The sequence below is a fragment of the Hemiscyllium ocellatum genome, chromosome 19 (assembly GCF_020745735.1).
Source record: "Hemiscyllium ocellatum isolate sHemOce1 chromosome 19, sHemOce1.pat.X.cur, whole genome shotgun sequence".
NCBI classification, from domain to species: domain Eukaryota; kingdom Metazoa; phylum Chordata; class Chondrichthyes; order Orectolobiformes; family Hemiscylliidae; genus Hemiscyllium; species Hemiscyllium ocellatum.
Window position 1 is genome coordinate 43,394,413 of NC_083419.1, and position 22,445 is coordinate 43,416,857.

General features: G+C 39.8%; 1 protein-coding gene across 5 annotated transcripts in view; it reads right to left on the reverse strand.

Annotated features, from left to right (window-relative positions):
- LOC132824957 (protein kinase C and casein kinase substrate in neurons protein 2-like) overlaps window positions 1-22,445 on the reverse strand; it is a 104,622-nt gene that overhangs the window by 38,067 nt on the left and 44,110 nt on the right. For 4 of the 5 annotated variants that reach the window (XM_060839871.1, XM_060839872.1, XM_060839873.1 and 1 more), the window contains one exon: window positions 4,675-4,778. The exons of the other annotated variant lie outside the window; for it this stretch is intronic. In XM_060839871.1, the coding sequence (XP_060695854.1) occupies window positions 4,675-4,728 (54 nt within the window). In that variant the 5' untranslated portion in view covers window positions 4,729-4,778. The remainder of the gene's footprint in view (window positions 1-4,674; window positions 4,779-22,445) is intronic. 5 annotated transcript variants of the gene reach the window in all.

The window sequence follows — 22,445 nt, forward strand, 5'->3', positions numbered from 1 at the left end:
TCTGATAGGAAGGAGACCAGAACTGCATGCAATATTCCAACAGTGGCCTAACCAATGTCCTGTACAGCCGTAACATGACCTCCCGACTCCTGTACTCAATACTCTGACCAATAACGGAAAGCATACCAAATGCCTTCTTCACTAACCTTTCTGCCTGCAACTCCACTTTCAAGGAGCTATGAACCTGCACTCCAAGGTCTCTTTGTTCAACAACACTCCCTAGGATCTTACCATCAAGTGTATAAGTCCTGCTAAGATTTGCTTTGCCAAAATGCAGCACCTCGTATTTATGTGAATTAAACTCCACCTGCCACTTCTCAGCCCATCTGGTCAAGATCCTGTTGTAATCTGAGGTAACCCTTACTAGATGTCACATTTATAAAACAAGCTAGAGAGGATAAGATTTGGCTAAGGTATTTGCAACAATTGTTTTGAGGAAAACCTTTTCAACACCACTGTAAAAGAAGTTATTCAGACTCAATGATACTGGGAAGGTATAAGAAAGGCTGGCAATACATCAAGCTGATAAGCCACCAGAACCAGAAAGGTTGCAACTGAAAATACTGAAGTAAAGAAGGAAATCAGAAATACTATAATCCTCCAAACTTCATTATGTGCAGGAGTGGTGCCAGAGGACGGATAATTATGAAGTATTATACCCTTGTTCAAAACAAGGGTGTATGAATAAACACAGCCACTATATAGATAAGACAGAGGTGGGAAAACATTAGAAACAATGGTCTGAAACAAAATTAAGAGTCACTTAGCCAAGTGTGTATCAATTAAGGTGTTATCCTACACATTTAAAGATAAATTGCGTTTAACCAGTTCTTTGAGATTTTTGGCTAAGCTGAAAGCAAAGGCTGATTAGTGTGTTATACTTAACGCAATGTACATGGACCTCCAGACAGCATTCAATAATGTGCCCCATTATAGCTCTGCCAGCAAAGCTGAAGTCCAAGAAACAAAAAGGGACAGTTTCAGCATCATTACAAAGTTGGATGAATGATAAAAGGTACAAAGCTTAGCAATAAAGAGTTGTTTTGCAGACTCAAAAGTTATGTTCTTCAAAAGATCAATACTAGGACCACCACTACTCCAGATGAATTTGTTGACTATGCATCAATTTGGAAGCATGAGGAGTTGTGCAGGAGGACAGCAATAAACTTCAAGTTGACAGGTTGATGGAATTGGTGCACGTTGAAATCTATTTTTAAATGAGAAGTACAGTGAGAGATAAATGTTTTAAAAAAAAAGGAAAATTCTAAAGAAGGTGCAGGACAGACAGACCCAGAGTATATCTAAGGAAATTGTTGAAGGAGTACCAACATGTTGGCAAGATAGTTAAAAAGGAATTCAGAATCTTGGGTTTGATAAACAGATATACAAAGTCCAAAAGCAAGAAAATTATCATGAACCTTCATAAAATGGTCAGCCTCAAATGGATTATTGTGTACTGGGCACTTGGCCTTGAGAAAGCTTTAAGAGGGTGCAAAAAAAATTGAAGTCTGGTTCAGTCATGATGCGGTACTTCAGTTACTTGATTTGAGAAACCAAGGTTGTTTGCTTTATAAAAAAGAGAGAGGGTTGAGTGGAGATTAATTAGAATTGATTAAAAATCAGGAAGGGTTGACACTGAGTACATAGAGTGAAACTATTCCCATTGATAGAAGGGTCAAGAACCAGAACACATCTATCAGTTACAGTCAGACTCATACAGCATGGAAACAGACCCTTCAGTCCAACTCGTCCATGCCAAATATAATCCAAAACTAAACGAGTCCCGCCTGTCTGCTCCTGGCCTATATCACTCCAAACCTTTCCTATTCATGTATTTATCTGTCTTTTAAGCATTGTAACGGTGTCCATATCCACCACTTCCTCAGGACATTCATTCCACAATAGAACCACCCTTTTTGCAAGACATTTTCCTTTGGTTGTTTGTCATTCAATGGGATTCAGGGTGAGCTTGCCAAATAAATATATAATTGGCGTAATTGCAGGAGACAGTGTGGTGGTGGAGAGCTGCTTTTCAGACAGGAGACGTGTCACAGCAGTGTTCCACGAAGGTCAGTTCTGAGCACTCCTTCGTTTGTCATTTCTTATCATCATAGAATCCCTACAGTGTGGAAACAGGCACTTCAGCCTTTCACCTTTAAAATATGTTCCCAAGTCTTGAAATCTCCCATCCTTGGGAAAAGAAACCCATCTATACCCTCATGATTTTATAAAACTTCTAAAGGTTAGCCTTGAACCTCCTACCCTCTAATGGAAAAAAAAGTCCCAGCCTTTCTCTATAACTCAAACCTTCCATATCTGCAACATCCTGGTAAATCTCTCTGAACCCTTTCTAGCTTAATATCCTTTCTATAAGTGGGCAATCAGAGCTAGACAGTTTTCTAGAAGAGGCTTCACCAATGTACTGTACAACCTCGACATGACTTCCCAATTCCTATACTTAAAGGACTTAGCAATGAAGGCACACCTTTTTAACCACCCGGTGACATAACCTTCGAAGAATTATGCATCCAAATCCTTCGATCCCTCTGTTCTATAACACTACCCAAAGCCTTACCGTTTATTGTAAGTCCTGCCACTGTTTGTTGTACCAAAATCAGTACCTCACAGTTATCCAGATTGAACTCTATCTACCATTTTTCAGCTCATTGACCCATTTGATCAAGATCCCTTTGTAATCTTTGAAACCGTTCTTCGCTGTCTACTATTCCACCAATTTTGGTGTCATTCACAAACTTACTAACTATGCCTTCTATATGCTCATCCAAAAGTGGTTAGCACTGCTACCTATGAGTGCCAAGCACCCGGGTTTGATTTCAGCCTTGGGCGAATGTGTGGAGTTTGCACATTTCTCCCTGTGTCTGTGTGGGTTTCCTCCAGGTGCTCCGGTTTCCTCCCACAATCCAAAGATATGCAAGTTAGGTAAATTGGCCATGTTAAATTGCCCATCACTTCAGGGATGTATAGATTAGGTGCATTAGTCAGGGATGAATGTAGGGGAGTGGGTCTGGGTGGGTTACTGTTCGGACGGCTGGTGTGGACTTGCTGGGCTGAAGTGCCTGTTTCCACACTGTAGGGATTCTATGATGATAATAATAAATGACAAACAAAGGAGTGCTCAGAACTGACGTTCATGGAACACTGCTGCTGACACATCTCCTGTCTGAAAAGCAACTCTCCACCACCACTCTTACACCAATTATATATTTAATTGGTAAGCTCACCCTGAATCCTATTGAATGACAAACAACCAAAGGAGAAAAATGCTCTCTAACCAATAAATGGTTAGGGTCTGGAATGCCTTGCCCGAGTGTGCAGCGGTAATATACCTATCCCAGAACCAGGAGGCCCAGGTTCAAGTTCCACCTGTTCCAGTGGTGTGTAATAACATCTTTGAATAGGTTGATTAGAAAAATAGGTTAAGAACGAAAATTTTTCAATCATGGTTTTCAAAAGGGATTTGGATAAACCCCTGATGCAAAAACAATTTAAAGTGTTATAAGAAAATGTGGGAGAGTAGAGTAGAGAGCTCTAAATGATAGTGACAAGATTTATATACATTTATAGTTCAACAGTTTCACTATATACAACTAATCTAAACGAGGAAACTCATGACAATGTTTTTAGTTTTAATGAGGTTAATAGCAAGATTGCTCCAACTTTCATAGAGAATTGGAATTTGGGCTTCTTCACTACTGGATTTATTTTACGTTCTAACAAGTGGGAGCAACAGACAGTGATTTCTGATTTGTATTGCCAATTTGTTTCAGCATGTGGGCTCATTTTACATAATCAAAGGGGCCTAACGTGGGCATGGCCTGCACAGAAACATTCGGGTTACATGTAACTAGCTTATGATGCTATACTGATCACTTTGGCAGTTTGATCAAACACCATAATGCTGTTTGTTTATATAAAGGTGAGAAATACAACGTAATCTTTTAAAAAGTGCATATATAGTTTCAAATCTACTTAAGCTGGGATGAAAATATCAAAGGTTTAAAATTACAATACTAAACTGTTTGATGGTTACCAAAAAAGGAAATAGCCAAAATGGCTATGACAGTTTTGGGAACTCAAGAAGCTGCAACTTTCAAATATTGATAAATATTCTTTCCTTGTAAACCTTAGTCTAATCTTGCTACCAATAAATAAAGCAATGTAACTGCACCTTTTTAATAGTATTGATCAACCGTTTTTCTGCACTTCGTGCAATAGCAAAATATTAAGCAGTGTTGTAGATTATTTTGGTAATAAAAGCAATGATCCACAGAAATGGCTCTAGAAAACAATGAAATAGAAAAGGAGTAGATTTTGATTCAGCTGCTTTAAATATATAAATCAACTTTTCAAATGCCTTAATACTAACACAAGTATCATGTGCAAGTTATCTATCCTTCAGAAGGCCAAAATGAAATTCTCTCTAAAAAGGCATAATCTTCTTGATGTATATATCTGGTTATGAGATCTTAATCCAGTTCAAAGCTCATAATTAATACTGTTTTACTAGTCCTGCCCTTTTTATTTTTAAAAAAGACAACCTTATGCTATAAATTGTAAAAAAAAATTCACAGGTTTAAAGCCCAAAGTTTGCAAAATCAACAAAACAACATAGAAAAAAAATGAGATACGTGGAAGACTACAATGCAATCATACCTCCCAAAAGCTATCACTGGGTGCTTCAACCACAACTGATTCATCATATGACATGGTTGTGTTTAGAGTGTGTTCCAGATATGACAGTTCGCGATCTTCCAAACCTGAAAAGATTGTGAAAAGTTTTAGCGGAAACATCAGAAAATAACACTAATTAAATACTTCCCTAGCATTTATTTTCTAACAGAGACTTTCATTATTTAAGCAAAGTTGGAGCTACTTAGACTATAAAATATAAGAGCAGAATTAGGCAAATTAGCCCATCGAGTCTGCTCCATCAAAAGTAAACAAAAGTGGCAGCATTCTGCTGTAAAAGTATTAGTGGGACTGATTGATTTCCATGTAAGTAGCAAAGCACAAACAGCAACTTATGTGCAGTGAAAGGCAGGAAACGCATACATTTTTATTGTCCTTCAGGTATTCACTGCAGGTACAAGTTGTTATGCATAACTAAATAGATTTCATAAACAATACTGCAAACTGCATCAATACATTGCAGTACTGACATTCATAGCCAAACACAATAGATGAGAACATTGAAGTTCAGACTATCTTTCTCATTTCCCAGTACAGGAATAATAATGGAAACATACATGACAAAGTATTTCCTCAATCAGGCATTGATGATGAAACCAAGAGAAAGTGGAGATCAGGCAAAATGCAGAACTTTGGAAAGTTCACTGATCTAGAATATAGAAGGGCAGTTGGCAAACAATCGGGCCATCTTCAAAATCATTCTATTTCCCTCAGGTTCAAAAAGCTCCAGGCCCAAGAGACTTCCCATCTCTGCTGCTCCAGCCTGCACTTAAGAGGAGAAATTCTGAACCAAAAAACCCTTGCTGCATAGATGGAGGTTTGTAGTATATTATTATTTGGTAACTTGGTTTGAAAAGTGGCAGAAAAATAAGATTTTAGGTTTAAATTTGATGAAGCTAACTACTTTTTTTTAAAAAACAAAGATCAAAAAAGACATTACGAGGAGTGAACTAGATAGGGCTTTTTTCAAGAAAGCACAGGGCTTATGTTAAATGGCTCCATCAGGTATCTCAGTAGCTAATTGCTGAAGGTTTACAAAGCTAAGTTTTATGATACAGGAAAATAGGGCCAGGGGTCACTAGTAGGCTGAATTCAGACTAAGGGAAGTTCTAGTAGTTGACAGAAGTCTCAGGTATTTAATTTGTAGTAATCTCCAGGCTGACAGTTGATAGAAATCTCCAGACTATAAGAATAGGAAAAAAAGTCTTCAGATCATCAAGGATGAAAAATGTCTTATTTTCCTTCAGTAGTCAAAAGGAAGGCTAGCTACAGAGTCATTTGTATAGGAATTAGGCATGATACATTATTGAGCTGAACGTTTGTAATAAGGATTGCTGGGGACATATGTAATACATATATATAGCATTTTTTTTGTGTAATAAGCTTGTTTTCTTTCGTGAAAAGATCTCTGGCAGCTTTTTGTGAAACAAGGGACCAGAACAAGTAATGTTACAGATACTCCACAATAGGCACATTTGGAATCCATGCACTGGAACTCTTTGACCTGGAAAAAGTTGGAAATATCTCCACCAAGCACATCTTGTCTTCCCCTCCATTCTCAGCATTCCACTGGGATTATTCCCTTCATGACAAACTGGTCCACTCCTCCACCATGCCTAACACATCTTTACTTACTCATTCCCGGCAGCTTTCTATACAAGCACGGAAGGTCAAACACTTGCTGTTTTCACCACCTCTTTCGTCAAACACACTATGTGAAGTCACGTTTTAATTGTACTTTGTATTGTGTGCAGCAAATACAGTGGAGTAGATTGAACACTCTCCAATTCATCAGCAAGGCCAAACACAGATTGCTTTGAAAAACATCTCCACTTTGTCCATGAAATTGATCTTGACCTTCCAGCTGTTTATCATTTTCATAGAATCTCAGAAGCATAGAAGCCTTCCAATGCGGAAAGAGGGTCTTCGGCCTATTGAGTCTGCATCCTCTGAGAAGCATCCAGACCCAGCATCAACCCTATCTTCGCAACCCCGCATTAACCATGGTTAGTCCACCTAGGCTCCACCCCTGGACACAGTGGAGCAATTTAGCCTGGCCAATTCACCTAACCTGCACATCTTTGGACTGCGGAAGGAAACCAAAGCACCCAACAGAAACCCACGCAGAGACAGAGAGGACAAACAAACTCTCCACAGACAGACAGTCACCCAAAGCTGGAATTGAACCAGAGTCCCTGACCCGGTAAAGCAGAAGTGTACATTTATTTGACTCGCCAGTGAAAGCAAGGAACGTTGTGGATGCACTGACTTCAGTCGGATGACTAAATAGGCACAGATACCAGTTGTTCAGGTTTGTCCTTCAGAGAAGACTTGGTGGAGTCTCCTTTTGTTGGTAATCAATCGTGTTAAATTATGCTTGGGATGGATAGATTTACATTTAATTTCTAAGTTATATCAAGGGATGGGCGATGTATTAACTTTAAACTTGCTTATGTATATTACTAATCTAATTTTTTTCGCTACTTTATCCTGAGTTGTATGTGTTTGTTAGCTAGGAGTTAAGAGGGTGATTGGGATTGTTAATAGGGTTTTTGGATGTGTAGTGCCTTCTTTGAATGGGGGTAAATTCCTCTAATCAGTGCCTGAAGCACTTTTTTGCTCCTGTTTTTGGTCTTCATACTTTTTGCAAGTTTTGTAGACTTGTTGGTTGTAACTGTTTTAGTTTAATGTAGTTTTTGTGTTTTGTGGACTTTCTTGTACTGAAGCATGGCTTCAAGTTCAAGTTCTTCCTCTCTGGAGTCTAAATGGTGCTATAGAAGGTTATGGCTAAGAAGGTGTACCTGAAACATTAAGGAGCGTCACTCACTGGTCAACGGAAAAAGGTACTTTCCAGCCTTAAAGAGAGATGGTGGATGTTGCCTTATTGCAAGAAACACACCTAGAAGATGCAGAGCATTTGAAACTGCAACAGAATGGGTATGACACACATGGGAGATTTGTAATTCTTAAAGCTTTGCTAAATGGGGAAGAATACGTGATCTTAAGTATTTATTTTTCCCTGGCTCACCCCCTCAAGTTCTTAATAAACACACTTTCTAAACTGGTTAACCTTGCATCTCCGCGTAATATTGAGGAAACGGATTTTAATTGTCCAATATATCCTATAGTAGACAGATTGCCCGAAGGCCCCCCGATATCTTATTCGTGATCTAAGCAATTCAGGGATTTGTGTGTTAACTCGAAATGGCAGATGTTTGGAGGCACCTTCACTCTACTGGCAGGGATTTTGTGTTTTTCACAAATGCCATACCAGGATTGAACTCTTTTTGACTCCCTCAGCATATCTGGGCTCGGTGGTGTCATGTACAATTGGCAACACCACCATTTCTGATCACAGTCCAGTGTACCTAATGGTCAAGAGTAAGGATACAATGGTAGGTTCAAGGCACTGGCAACTGAATCCCTTCATCCTTAAGGATAAGAAGTTTACCAAATTCTTTTTCACTGAATTTAGGGCTTTTTTAAGAATTAGTTCAGGCTCTGACAGTAATCCGTCCATTCTCAGGGAAACTGCTAAAACAAGGGGGTTGTTAAATAACTAGGGGCTTAGTTATTTCCTATTCTGCCAGTAAAAAAAGCAGAAGGGTGAGCAGCAACACTTGCTTGAAACACGTCTGAAGACAGATGAAAAGGCATACTTTGATTGGCCTTCATTGGCTAAAATTCAGAAGATCACAGTGCTTCAGTCAACACTGAACTCCTGCTCAGACAGACAGCTAAGAGGAAGCTTACGTACTTAGCGTATCTTGGGAGAGAAAGAAGTGCCCCCAAGCCAGTACCTCGATCAGGTAAAATATTGGAAACTTAACCCATGATTCTAAAAGGATTAACGTGACATTTCAGAAATGATACTCCAAACTACACCAATCTTAAAGTTGTGAGAATAGGTAGGCTAGGATGGAGACATTTTTCAAGAATTTGGACTTTCTGGGAGTGACCCCTGAGCAACATTCTCTCCTTAATGCCCCATTGTTAGAGCAGGAGGCTGTGAGGAGCTTCAGAATGGAAAGACACCTGGTCCTGACGGACTTCCCAATATATAAATATACTGTCAGGACCAATTCTTAGTATGTTTAATGATTCACAAAGTCGTAGGCTCCTCCCGCCATCTTTAAGAAAGGTGAACATCTCTCTTGTCCTTAAAGGGGGAGGACTGTTTCCTAGGGGCTCATCTCACTTCTGAATGCCGATTCAAAATCCTATCCAAGATGAGAAACTGTGCTGCCATCCATCGTTAAAGAGGATCAGATAAAAGGTTGCAGGTCGTCAAATAATGTCAGGAGGCTACTAAATATGATTCAAGTATGTCAACAATGATCGGTACAGGGATTTGTGATCTCTCTAGACGAGGAGAAGGCATTTGACTAGGTCAAGTGGCCATTTTTTTTTAACACTTTAGTTTGGCCTAGGTGAGGTCTTTATCAGATGGGTAGTTTTGTATAGTGACCCTCTTGCCACGGCCCTCACCAATAGTGTGCAGTCGAGCAACTTCAATAAGGTAAAGGGCATGGAAAAATTGAGATTCTTTTAACATGCATTTCATAACAATGTTATTTATTTCAGTACTGTGCACAGGCAAGGACTCACAAACATTATCAGAGTGCACTGGGCTGCGTGGCTGTCTTACCTGATTCTTCTATATAGCTGATAAGTAGGGTAATTCAGATTTACCTACACATTTCATTATTTTGCTGTCTTACATATTGACCTCATGTGTAAATTAAGCTAATATTATTGATAATCTTGAAAATATATGTTTCCTTAAACTAGATAAACAAGATTATAGTAACTAGGAATAATACAGTTTTATATTCCCTCAAGGAACTAATATGTTCTGTTTGGTATGGGTGTAATGCAAAATGTTTGTTGGGTAAATTTAAAGAAGAAAACAAACTGAGTAACAACGTGGCAAAAACAATAACAGAAGATGCTGGAAACCAGATTCTGGATTAGTGGTGCTGGAAGAGCACAGCAATTCAGGCAGCATCCGAGGAGCAGTAAAATCGACGTTTCGGGCAAAAGCCCTTCATCAGGAATAAAAGCAGAGAGCCTGAAGGGTGGAGAGATAAACTAGAAGAGGGTGTGGGGTGGGGAGAAAGTAGCATAGAGTACAATAGGTGAGGGGGCAGGGGATGAAGGTCAGGGAGGAGGATGGAGTGGATAGGTGGAAAGGACAAGTCATGGGGACAGTGCTGAGCTGGAAGTTTGGAACTAGGGTGAGGTGGGGGAAGGGGAAATGAGGAAACTGTTGAAGTCCACATTGGAACATTTCAACCCCAGGGCATCAAAGCGGAAGATGAGGCGTCTGATGGTGAGGGAGCAGCGGTGAAGGAGGCACAGGACTTCCGCGTCCTCAGCAGAGTGGGAGGGGGAGTTGAAATGTTGGGCCACGGGGCGGTGTGGTTGATTGGTGCGGGTGTCCCGGAGATGTTCCCTAAAGCACACTGTTAGGAGGCGCCCAGCCTCCCCAATGTAGAGGAGACTGCATCAGGAGCAACTGATACAATAAATGATATTGGTGGATGTGCAGGTAAAAAACTTTGATGGATGTGGAAGGGTCCTTTAGGGCCTTGGATGGAGGTGAGGGAGGTGGTGTGGGCGCAGGTTTTGCAATTCCTGCGGTGGCAGGGGAAGGTGCCAGGATTAGAGGGTGGGTTGTAGGAGGGCGTGGACCTGACCAGGTAGTCATGGAGGGAACGACCTTTGCGAAAGGCAGAAAGGGGTGGGGAGGGAAATATATCCCTGGTGGTGGGGGCTTTTTGGAGGTGGCGGAAATGTCGGCGGATGATTTGGCACACTGACCTCTACACCAAACTCCAACTCGAGGACACCTCTTCCTACCAGCCCCTCAACCAGGATCCCACCCCCACCACCAAAACATCATCTCCCAGACGATACAGAATCTCATCATCTCCGGAGATCTCCCATCCACAGCTTCCAACCTCAGTCCGGGAACCCCGCACTGCCCGGTTCTACCTCCTCCCAAAGTTCCACAAGCCTGACCACGCTGGCCGACCCATTGTCTCAGCTTGCTCCTGCCCCACTGAACTCATTTCTACCTACCTCGACACTGTCCTATTCCCCTCAGTCCAGGAACTCCCCACATACATTCAAGACATCACCCGCACCCTCCACCAAGACTTCCATTTCCCTGGCTCCCAACGTCTCATCTTCACCACGGATATCCAATCCCTCTACACCTCCATCCGCCATGACCAGGGCCTCCAAGCCCTCTGTCTTTTCCTCTCCCGAAGTCCCCAACAGTACCCTTCCATCTACACACTCATTCGTTTGGCCGAACTGGTCCTCACCCTTAACAATTTCTCCTTCGAATCCTCCCACTTTCTCCAGACCAAAAGGGGTAGCCATGGGCACACATATGGGCCCCAGCTATGCCTGTCTCTTTCTTGGCTACATAGAACAGTCGATCTTCCGTAATTACACCAGCACCACTCCCCACCCTTGCTCCGCTACACTGATGACTGCATTGGCACCATCTCGTGTTCCCGCAAGAGGTTGAGCAATTCATCAACTTCACCAACACATTCCACCCTGACCTTAAAATTTACCTGGACCATCTCTGACCCCTCCCTCCACTTCCTGGACCTTTCCATCTCCATTAATGACGACCGACTTGACACTGACATTTTTTTTTAAACAAACCCACCGACTCCCACAGCTACCTGGATTACACCTCTTCCCACCCTACCTCTTGCAAAAATGCCACCCTGTATTCCCAATTCCTCCACCTTATCTGTTCCCAGGAGGACCAGTTCCACCACAGAACACACCAGATGGCCTCCTTCTTTAGATACCGCAATTTCCCTTCCCACATGGTTAAAGATGTCCTCCAACGCAGTTCGTCCACATCCCGCACCTCCGCCCTCAGAACCCCACCCCTCCAACCGTAACAAGGACAGAACGCCCCTGGTGCTCACCTTCCACCCCACCAACCTTCGCATACACCAAATCATCCACTGACATTTCCACCACCTCCAAAAAGACCCCACCACCAGGGATATATTTCCCTCCCCACCCCTTTCCACCTTCCGCAAAGACCGTTCTCTCCGTGACTACCTGGTCAGGTCCACGCCCTCCTACAGCCCACCCTCTAATCCTGGCACCTTCCCCTGCCACCGCAGAAATTGCAAAACCTGCACCCACACCATGCCTCATCTTCTGCCTTGGAACACTTCAACCCCAGGGCATCAATGTGGACTTCAACAGTTTCCTCATTTCCCCTTCCCCCCCCACCTCACCCTAGTTCCAAACTTCCAGCTCAGCACTGTCCCCATGACTTGTCCTACCTACCTATCTACTCCACCCTCCTCCCTGACCTATCACTTTCATCCCCTGTTCCCTCACCTATTGTACTCTATGCTACTTTCTCCCCACCCCCACCCTCCTCTAGCTTATCTCTCCACCCTTCAGGCTCTCTGCTTTTATTCCTGATGTTTTTTGCCCGAAACGTCGATTTTACTGCTCCTCGGATGCTGCCTGAACTGCTGTGCTCTTCCAGCACCACTAATCCTGAGTTAGAAACATGATTTACCTAATCAAAAGCTTATCGAATACTCTTGTTCCTTGACACCTACAATCTCTCGGGTAAAAAATGAAAGTAATTTCAATCTTGTTTACACTAATCTGAACGACACCTTTTTTTTAAAAATCTGTCACCGAACATTTGAGGAGATAATGTCTAATAAAATCAAATTTCCTGCTGATTGTGCAAAGATCTAGTTGAAGTAAAACTTGGCAATTTTTCCCTCCAGGGCTCTAGCACCAGAATTATTCCTGTTAATATCATAAGAGAAACTGACTGCATTAAGATTGAGAAATTTAAAATGAATTTGTTGCCTGAAGAGCAGCCAAAGTAACATCCTTCTTACTTTCTGTTTGGGGGTCTTCTAGGTTAGGAGCAGCATGTAAAATACATGCCAGGGCTGCTAAAATGTTTCAAAATGGCCAAGATCTGGAGTGGTAAGTATATTTACCAAACATCTCACTTGGGCCGCAATGTGACTGGTCTACAAGTACGTACGTGTACACACACACACACACACACACACACACACACACACACACACACACACACACACACACACACACACACACACACACACACACACACACACACACACACACACACACACACACACACACAAAGGCTTTGAATAACTGAGTTTACAGATGATAGAATATAGGATGCCAGGCAAGAATATATTAGAATGGTCAAGTTTCTAGTTAACTAGGGGCAGGGGAAAATTTGAAAAAGCTTTTCGACCCCTTGTGGACAATTGGATGGGAGGAAAATAACAGAGGCAGGTGCTCTTCATAAAGAAGGCGATGAGCTCTTTGAACTTATTGGTGGCGACAATTAAGGCAGGGGCTTAAAAAGACAATATGCGGTGGAGTTAGTTAGTCATATTTGTATTCCCAAGAAAGAGTTTTGAAAAGTGAGCAGTTTTAGGAGACGAGAGCACAATCAATAGTGCATTATCTGATTTGGTGAAAGACTAAACCAGTTGATCACCATACCCTTTTAAATTTCCATTCATTGGACTTAAGGATTGTACCAACAGCAATGACCATGGTGAGAAAGAATAGGGATTACAGTGGAGATTAAAACAAATGGTAAAAGTGGTTGTACAGGTGAGCCAATCAAAATTTGCAGAAATATGAAGGGAGGGCCAAAGGGTTAGGCAGTTGAGAATTCAAAAGAATAGTTCTTATATTCACTATAATTCAGTGGTCCTCAAATATTAGCCTCACCTTAGTGTTAGCACTCTTACCTCCGAGTTAAGTCATAGAATCAAGTTCACTCCAATCTTTAGTATCGCAGGAGTACTACATTGTAAGGATTCTATGAATCTCCAGCAATGCAGAGGCCATTCAGCCCTTCGTGTCTGCACCAAGCCTCCAAAGAGTATTCCACCTTATCCCTGTAAATCCACATTTATTACAGTTAACCCATCCATCCTGCACATCATGGGTAAATTTAGCATGGCCAATCCACCTAACCTGCACATCTTTGGACTCTGGGTGGAAACTGGAGCCTGCAGGAAACCCACACAGGCACAGGGAGAATGTGCAAACTCCACGAAGACAGTCGCCCAAGGGTGGAATTGAACCCTTGCCCCAGCGATGTGAGGCAGCAGTGCTAACCACTGAGTTAGCATGCCATCCTATGAGCAAGAGATATTTTTGAGATGAAGAGATTTAGTCAGGGATAAAAAGGCAGCGACTTTAGCACAGAATAAGACAACAGCGAAGAGCATTAAGGAATTGAGATAGAGACTGAAGTAATCTGAAACACCTTTGAAATATAGTGCTGCACTTGACACTTTCTTCCAAATTATATGATATTTAAAAAGAAATTAAGATTTCACATTTTAAATCTAATCAATATAAATTTATACAGATTCTATAAAAATAATTCACATTACATATAATGCCTTTCACGCTCTCAATGTGCAAATGAAGCACTTTTTCTAGTGCTTCTACTGTGGCAATGCTTGCACACAGGAAGATCCTGCCAACACCAATTGGATAAAATCTAGATATTTTACAGGTGTTCACTGAAGGATAAATGTTGGTCAAGATGCTAGACGCCTTCCAAGTTCCTCAAACATGCCGTGAAATTTTTGTTTTTAACATCTATGTGAACTGTTTAGAGGTTTAGTTTGCTATTCTTACCAGGTTTATATTCTCAGTTAAAGAATAACACCTCGAATAACGTAGAACTCTTCTCTCCCCCCCCCCCCCCCCCATACTAGATTGAAGATTTTGTACTTAAGTCTCTGGATGAGCCCAAATTAATCTACAATTTTGATGCAGATTCAAGAGTGCGAACATGGGGACAGAGCTGATATCTGGGACACTAGTTGAGGTCAGAATAGAGTATTTCCTTTCAGTTTAATCTGGATAAATTACTTTGTAAATAAAAGTATGACAATATCACACTGAATAATATAATTATGTACGTAATATATTAAACCAATGCATTCCGAAACATAACTTCCATTATACTCAAATTTTGGGCAATAAAACATGCAGGATGTACAGGTTTAAGAAATTAAATCGAGACAATCTGATAGTTTAGAGGATCTTGTGCATTCATCAGTAGTGCATCATTTGTTATAATAAATCAGCTGAAAGGGTTACTTATCTGTCTTAAGGAGAGTGAGTTGCAATGAGGTCAAAGCAGGAGTCAAACTCAAAACACTTCAGCATTCACAGGCTACTAAACTGTGACATTGTGTGGGCAGTATGTCAGTTATTTTTCATTAAATTGTAGACCCTTCTGGAACCACAGAATCCCTCCAATGCAGGAGGCGGCCATTTGGCCCATTAACTGGTTGGAATCATGGCTGGCACAAGATCAAGGATGTGGAGGTCAGTCATCTCCAAGACATCTCTAGAAGCTCCACAAATGATGTCGAAGGCTCAACCTGGAAATATATTATCCTTCAGTGTCACTAGGGTGAACTCATGGAACTCCTTCCATACCCCGTACAGTGGGGTTCGTACAGCAGATGAACCCACTAAAGTACAAGAAGGCAATTCACCACCACCATCTCAAGAGCACCTAGAAAGAGCCAATAAAAACTGGCCTAGCCAGTAAAATCTATATGCTATGAATAAATAAAACTATTTGAATCAAACAGCAAAGAACATAATATACATTTTATAAAAGGCAGCTTCGACCTCAACTGGCTTCCAATTCTGGATTCCACACCTTTGGAAAAATGGGAAAACTTGATAGAGGGTGCAGAAAGGTTTATGAATGCAACTTAAAACACAAAGGACTTCAGCTACATAGATTGCAAAAGCTGGGGTTCTCTCCTTTGAAACAGTTAGGAGGCTTTGTCTCGTTTACAATCGTAACTCCTTACTTGGAGTAATGAATCTGCTATATCTCTCAATGCATTTCCCTCGACTTCAGCCAGAGGGAGTTAGACTCCAAGTTATATATCTTGGGCCTGTAGGCTTCAATTAATCCTCGACCTAAAGGGAACAAAGCTAGTTAAGGGTGTTGCCCACAATCATCTAAACTACATTGCTGGATTTTTTTAATACATTTTCCCAGATATGCCATGAGTCCAGGTGAAACACTTTAAAAAAAATTCCCTCAGCAAAGGGACCAGGAGTTGAGTTTGTTGCACATTTGATACAGAAGATCATGTGACAATTTAATTTTCAAGAAAACATGTTTATTGTAAGAGTACGCAATTTTGATTATACAAGTTGTATAAATTGTAAAGCCAAATAATATCCTAAAAAAAAGTTCTTATTTGAGAAAATTTAAATTTTAACCTCTACTTAATATAAATACAATACTTCAAAAGAAAAATATTAACATCAAAACGATATTATGCTGATTCCCAAAGGCAACGCTCCCATTAGGTTCAGAGGGAGTCTGAAATGAATATATTTTAATCAACCTGTTCAGACATGTTATAACATACCTCTGGATCAGGTGAACATGGAACTCAGGCTTTCTGGCCCAAGTCTGAAGTGCAGGTGACCAATCTCTCCCCTAATGAATCAAATAATTTAAGTTGAGGTACTTAAATTTTTTGTGTTTCATAATTAAAAGGTGGCAAAGACAGTCCATTCTATAAATAACAGACCATCTCTCATCATTATCCTAGATTAGGTGAGAAGGTCTTCCCATTGTAATTACGCTGTCCTTTCAATTTCCCAGAATTTTTTTAAAGAATTATTCTTAGAACTGGGCAACAGTAATGCTGGACAATCTGTTTAATCAAGATATTGTGTACAATAATGCTAGGACTTGGTACACTGCATTCTTTTTCCAGATTATCATTTTACTTATCTGAACCAGCATTACACACTAGTGCTAATTATCATCACAAAAATCCATAGCAGAGTGGGCTCTTAGTTGTGTCACCCATTTCACATTATTGTAAAGGAGGTTGACCATGCCCTGCTTGCTTTAGGTTTTACTGAACAGTGGTTTTTATATTTGTAACTATCCTCTATAGTTTTGCCCTTATTCCTTCAAGGTTTGAGAGAAATAGCCAAAATTGAGGGTCTTTGACAATGTAGTTCAAGAAAAATATTCTTATGTGCAGAAGGGCTACTCATTTGGTACCAAATAAAAGATTGGCAAAAGAACCAACAATGACATAAGGAAATTCTTTTCTATTCAGAAAGTGTTTAGGATCTGGAACACAGACCCGACAGTGTGGTAGATGCCAATCAAATAGAGCTTTAGAGGGAATTGTCCAAGCACCAGAGATAACAAAATAATTGCAGGGCTATGGGGAAAGGGCAGTGGAATGAAATTAGCAACGCTATTCTTGCTAAGAACCAACAGATTATGTTGAGCCAAAGGGCTTCCTTCTTTTTATAATTCTACGTACATGGAAAGTATGCAAGGAACTGAATCATAACAGCACATTTCACATCTGTAAGACATGTGAAAGTACTTTAGAGACAACTAATTATTCCCAAAACACCGTCACGGTTTATATAGACTGAAGTGGCAAGCAACTTGTATACAGTCTCACAACAAGAATGATCTAAATAATCAGTTAACCTGTTTTGTTGATGAATGAATTAAACTAGGATTATCCTCTGCTTTCTGCTTCAGCTTAAGAGTCATAGAGATGTACAATATGGAAACAGACCCTTCGGTCCAACCCGTCCACGTCAACCAAATATCCCAACCCAATCTAGTCCCACCTGCCAGCACGCGGCCCATATCCCTCCAAACTCTTCCTATTCATATACTCATCCAAATGCCTCTTAAAATGTTGCAATAGTACCAGCCTCCACCACTTCCTCTGGTAGCTCATTCCATACACGTACCACCCTGTGTGTGAAAAAGTTGCCCCTGAGGTCTCTTTTATATCTTTCCCCTCTTACCCTAAACCCTCTAGTTCTGGACTCCCTGACCCCAGGGAAAAGACTTTGCCTATTTATCCTATCCATGCCTCATAATTTTGTAAACCTCTTTAAGGTCACCCCTAAGCCTCTGATGCTCCAGGGAAAACAACCCTAGCCTGTTCAACCTCTCCCTGTAGCACAGATCCTCCAACCCTGGCAACATCCTTGTACATCTTTTCTGAACCCTTTCAAGTTTCACAACATCTTTCCGATAGGAAGGAGACCAGAATCTCACGGTCTTCAGGTTAAAGTCTCATCCAAAGATCAAGATTAGTTAAATGTAAGAAACTGTAAAATTGTAGGTGATAAAGTTGAAATATTTAGAAGGAGAATTGAATGACACGAGTGATAAATTAACTGATAAAGGGTAGTATGAGTTACGATGAGCTTTAATGGGTTTTTTTTAAATGAAACTGGTACTAACGATTGGCCACATTTTTATTGGAGAAATGAAGTCAAGAGGAAGACTAGATAGACTTTCAACATAATTCAAGGTATATAAAAGAGATGAAATAAACCAACCATTATTTTTGGACAAGAAGCACAATTACAGCCCACAAATGTTAACTTCATACACCATTAGCTTAACTACAGATTAAAGCAGTTCCTCCTTCCCAGGTCACTTGGAACCTGCTAAATATTTGCTCAGAGCTACTATGCATGGAAGTGATATTAAATAATTGATTTGCCCCTCATTTGTGGAGTAAATTTCAGGGTTCCTTGAAGTCGCATATCAACAAGTGATATGTGGGCAGGAAGTTTTGAGCAAGTAAACAAATAATGCGTCCAGTTGTCATGTCCAGCAGAGAGATATTTTCTAACAACAAAAAAAAACACTCCAGATGCTGGAAATCTGAAATAAAAACAAAATACTCGAAAAACTCACAATAAGACTGAAAGATCAGATGGAAGAGCAGCCAAAGAAAATTCAATGATTACAGATCAAATATTTTGACTCAAGCAAAGCTTATGAATGCCACTCTGCTCACTTACCTGTTGATGCTTTCCATAATTTTATCATACAACCCTAAACTATTCAATTATTAATGTTAAAAAGTGAATGACAATTGGATCTTTAAAATGCAACACGTGAAGGACATGTTGACGATCCCCCGAACTCTCCCACACACACAAGTCTATGGGGTGAACTTGCATTGGTAGATATATTCTATTTTGTTCAAAAAAAACAAATCTGTAGGCAATGTGACATTTTATAAATTCCTACTTTGGAAACAGAACCAGTCTGATTCAAAGTTGGGATACAGGCAGACTCTAACCTCACACCTTTAATGCATTGTCTGAACAGAGATGTCACTTCTTTATGCTAATAAAATCTTAAATTGTCACTGGACTAAGACTTGAAACAAGGTCTGGGATTTGCATATTTAATCAACAGACGCCTGCATCTCCCTAGGTGATTAAAGAGTGATCTGCAATCTCAGTTTGTCTAATACATTGCATCAGTTATATGACACTTTGGTCTTTTACTATAAATTCTGTATCCTATGATCCTGCACCACTAGCTACCTGACGAAGGAGTAGCACTCTGAAAGCTTGTACTTATAAATAAACCTGTTGGACCATAAACTAATGTCGTTAGATTTTTAATTTTTGTTCTGTTCATACCCAATCATTAAACTTTTCTCACACCAAAATAATATAAAGGAGGTTTCCTTCAGAAAATAAATTGCATTATTTCTTGGATATGATAGTGTTCCATTTATCAGCAATAGCAGATTTTCCAGATGAGCAGTTAATAGAGTTAACCCTTAACTCCATTCTTATAGTTCATAAAATTGGTGTAACTTTGTGAACTATAAGAATGGAGTTAAGTGTTAAAGCTAAGCCAAGGCAATTCTTGAGACATTGCATAAAGCCAATAACTTCAGAACCTTCTTTGCAAGAATATTTCAATTACTAAAGGTACCATTTACTGAAGAATACTCAGGACTCTCCTCTCCTTTGTTTGCAGTCAGGACAATTGTAGGGAAATTACCATGCGGGGGAATGACTGTGATGAAAACACCATGACCTTTGCCTTGAAAAACTTGCTGAAATTGTGCCCCTATAGAAAGTAATGACAACAGAAACGTGCTCAAATAAAGCTTATAGAGTTAATAGGGCTCAGATTTATATTCCTCTTGTTTCTGGCCTCACACCAGCAATGACTAAGGAATACCAGCTCATTAGTATGCTGCATTACCAAAAATGGAGATCGTACCTTACTGCACTTCAGCAGACAGTTGACTTAAAAACATAATTCATGAGCAAAATCGAATAAATTTACTGTGGTCTATTTATAAATTACCATTGCAAGCTTGCTAACCTAGCAAATTACCAAACTTCTGTAACAATTACATTTCTTTCTGTTCATTAAATGTCATCAAAACAAGTGATGAAAATTACTGAAGCTTAGATATTTTATGCTGGACTTTGTTTTGCTATTTTAAAAAAGTTTTGCCAGCAGAGAAGGAAACAAAAAGTCATTCTATAAACAGCAATTGCATTTAGAACTTCATGCTCAATATTTTCAACACAAGTTATTCAAAAAAAAGGATAAAAAAAAGGAATAAGGGATTACTTTGCAGGATGCTAGAGTACAAATATTAGAGGGAGAGCAATTACATTCTCAGCTTCCTTTGGCAATCTTTCTGCACAAATGCCCATCTCCCACCCCTAGCCACATGCTCTGCAGTGACACTAACTTTCCAAATGAAAAATTCTTCAGAAATCAAATGGAAAGACAGCTTACAGAACAATTTGTGGCTTTTTCCTTTTATTTCCCAACATTGGGAGGGGAAAATACGGTCTCAGCATTTTTTAAAATCTTTATGTAAAAATACAATCTTGTGTGTAAAGACATTTCTTTGTGTTCATTAGGAAGATATGTTATTTCTCCTCAAGGTCATTCTGTGTTATATATCTTAAGACATGCCAAAACTTTTTAAAAATCTACTCACTACTAATATTGCAAAATAGATAACAGGTAATGCAATAGATAAATAATATTTCACATACCATAAGCATGATTATTGCATACTGCTATGGAAATTTCACCACAACAGTCTGTTTCAATCCCAACCTTAATATTTTCACTTCAACCACAGAAGCTTCTCTCAGAGATTACTAAGTTAGTACTGAATAAGGAGCAATTTTTAGATCAAGCAGACTCAGAAGAAATTGGATTCAGAGATTATAACATGCACAAAATATTTCATTCGAAATACAATATCACCATTTTGAGTTTGATCACAAAGCTTTAATTAATTTTGGACTATAGTAAAATGCCAAATATTCTGAAATATTAGCAGTGAATTAGAACATGAGTGATGGATTCTAAATAAAAGTGCAAACAACTATACTTGGCCTGAATTACAACTGCATACTGTTTAAAATTTTAAAGATTCAAAAAACTTTAAAAAGAGCTAACTATCAAACTAAAATGCTGGTTAAACATTGTAGTGATTTCTGTTTTTCTTTCAATCCAAAACTTATTCAGCAGTCACAAGACACCAGGTTATAACATACCAAAGTAGTAAATACTTCCTCTATACACATTACATTCTGAAATGCTTCAAACATTTTCAATATTCTCTTATGTACATTCTCTGGGAGACAAATGGTCAAGGGGGTAATGGTTTCCAGTCCCTCGACTGAATGAAAAGATGACTCAAAAGCCTATCTTTCCCCACTACACCTCACGCCAGCTTCCCCAAGCCAGGAGGCAGCCCTCAATATGTAGCTTAGAACTCAGAATCTGTTAATCTCCAACACTAGTCAAGGATAACACCAGCCTTCAAGTTGACGACCCTCCGTGCACTGTTGATTGGGATGAACTTTAAAAAAACTACAGCTTCTGTTTCCAGACTGTTACACATTCCAAAAGGATGTGAGGCAACAGTGTCTTCCCCTCTAGAGCCACCTTGATGCATGAGGGACGGCTGGGTAGGAAATTAAGCGTGACTGAGAAGCAAAGAGACTTCAGGCATTTTAGGAAAGATCGGATTGGAAGGGCTTTTCTCACCAAGCCAAGATGCGTCTTGGTGCTTATTTGGAAGTTCTGGCAATGGGACATTCTTCTAAATACATGTTTCACTGACATAACGCTTTCCACTGGAGAAATTTACATTGACTAGGAATTCATCTCCATCATTACTTTGAAGATGGCAACTGACAAGCAACATTTCTTCAGATCAATGTGTAAAAACAAAGACAGCTAAGTAATTCAGGCAAAAAAGACCCCGATTTGTTTACTTAAGATAAGGTGTTCAATATATTGTAAACTAAGTAAAAATGATATTTGGGCCTGTTAAACCCAATATATTGCAGCTATCCATCTTGGACTGAAAGCTGCCATTCTGATTCTACCAGGCAAATCCCATTTTTATATTGCTTGGCCCCCAACTCTGAAACAAAAAAGTGTTCCAGCTAATAAATCTGTAAATGTCTGAATACATATCAGCTGAGCTACTTCCCTGAAAGTTAAAAACTGAAATATGTACAGAGAACAGGGAGCAGATCATTTCTAAACTAATTGACTCACTGAGCATGTCTAAAATCAAGTTTAACAATGCAATGGGTTTACACTGTGACAATGAAGCAGTCTGGACTTAAGAAACAAACAAAAAAATCACTTTATACGAAGCTCTACAGTCTACAATGTTACCTGAATACTTCTCCATATTTTTTGCTTCAAACTACTGTTTTTCAAGACACCGGTGAAACAACATTGGGCATTAATAATTTGACTACTGGCAAAAGCCTTTGCTCAATTATTTGCAGGTAAATCTGACTAGCAC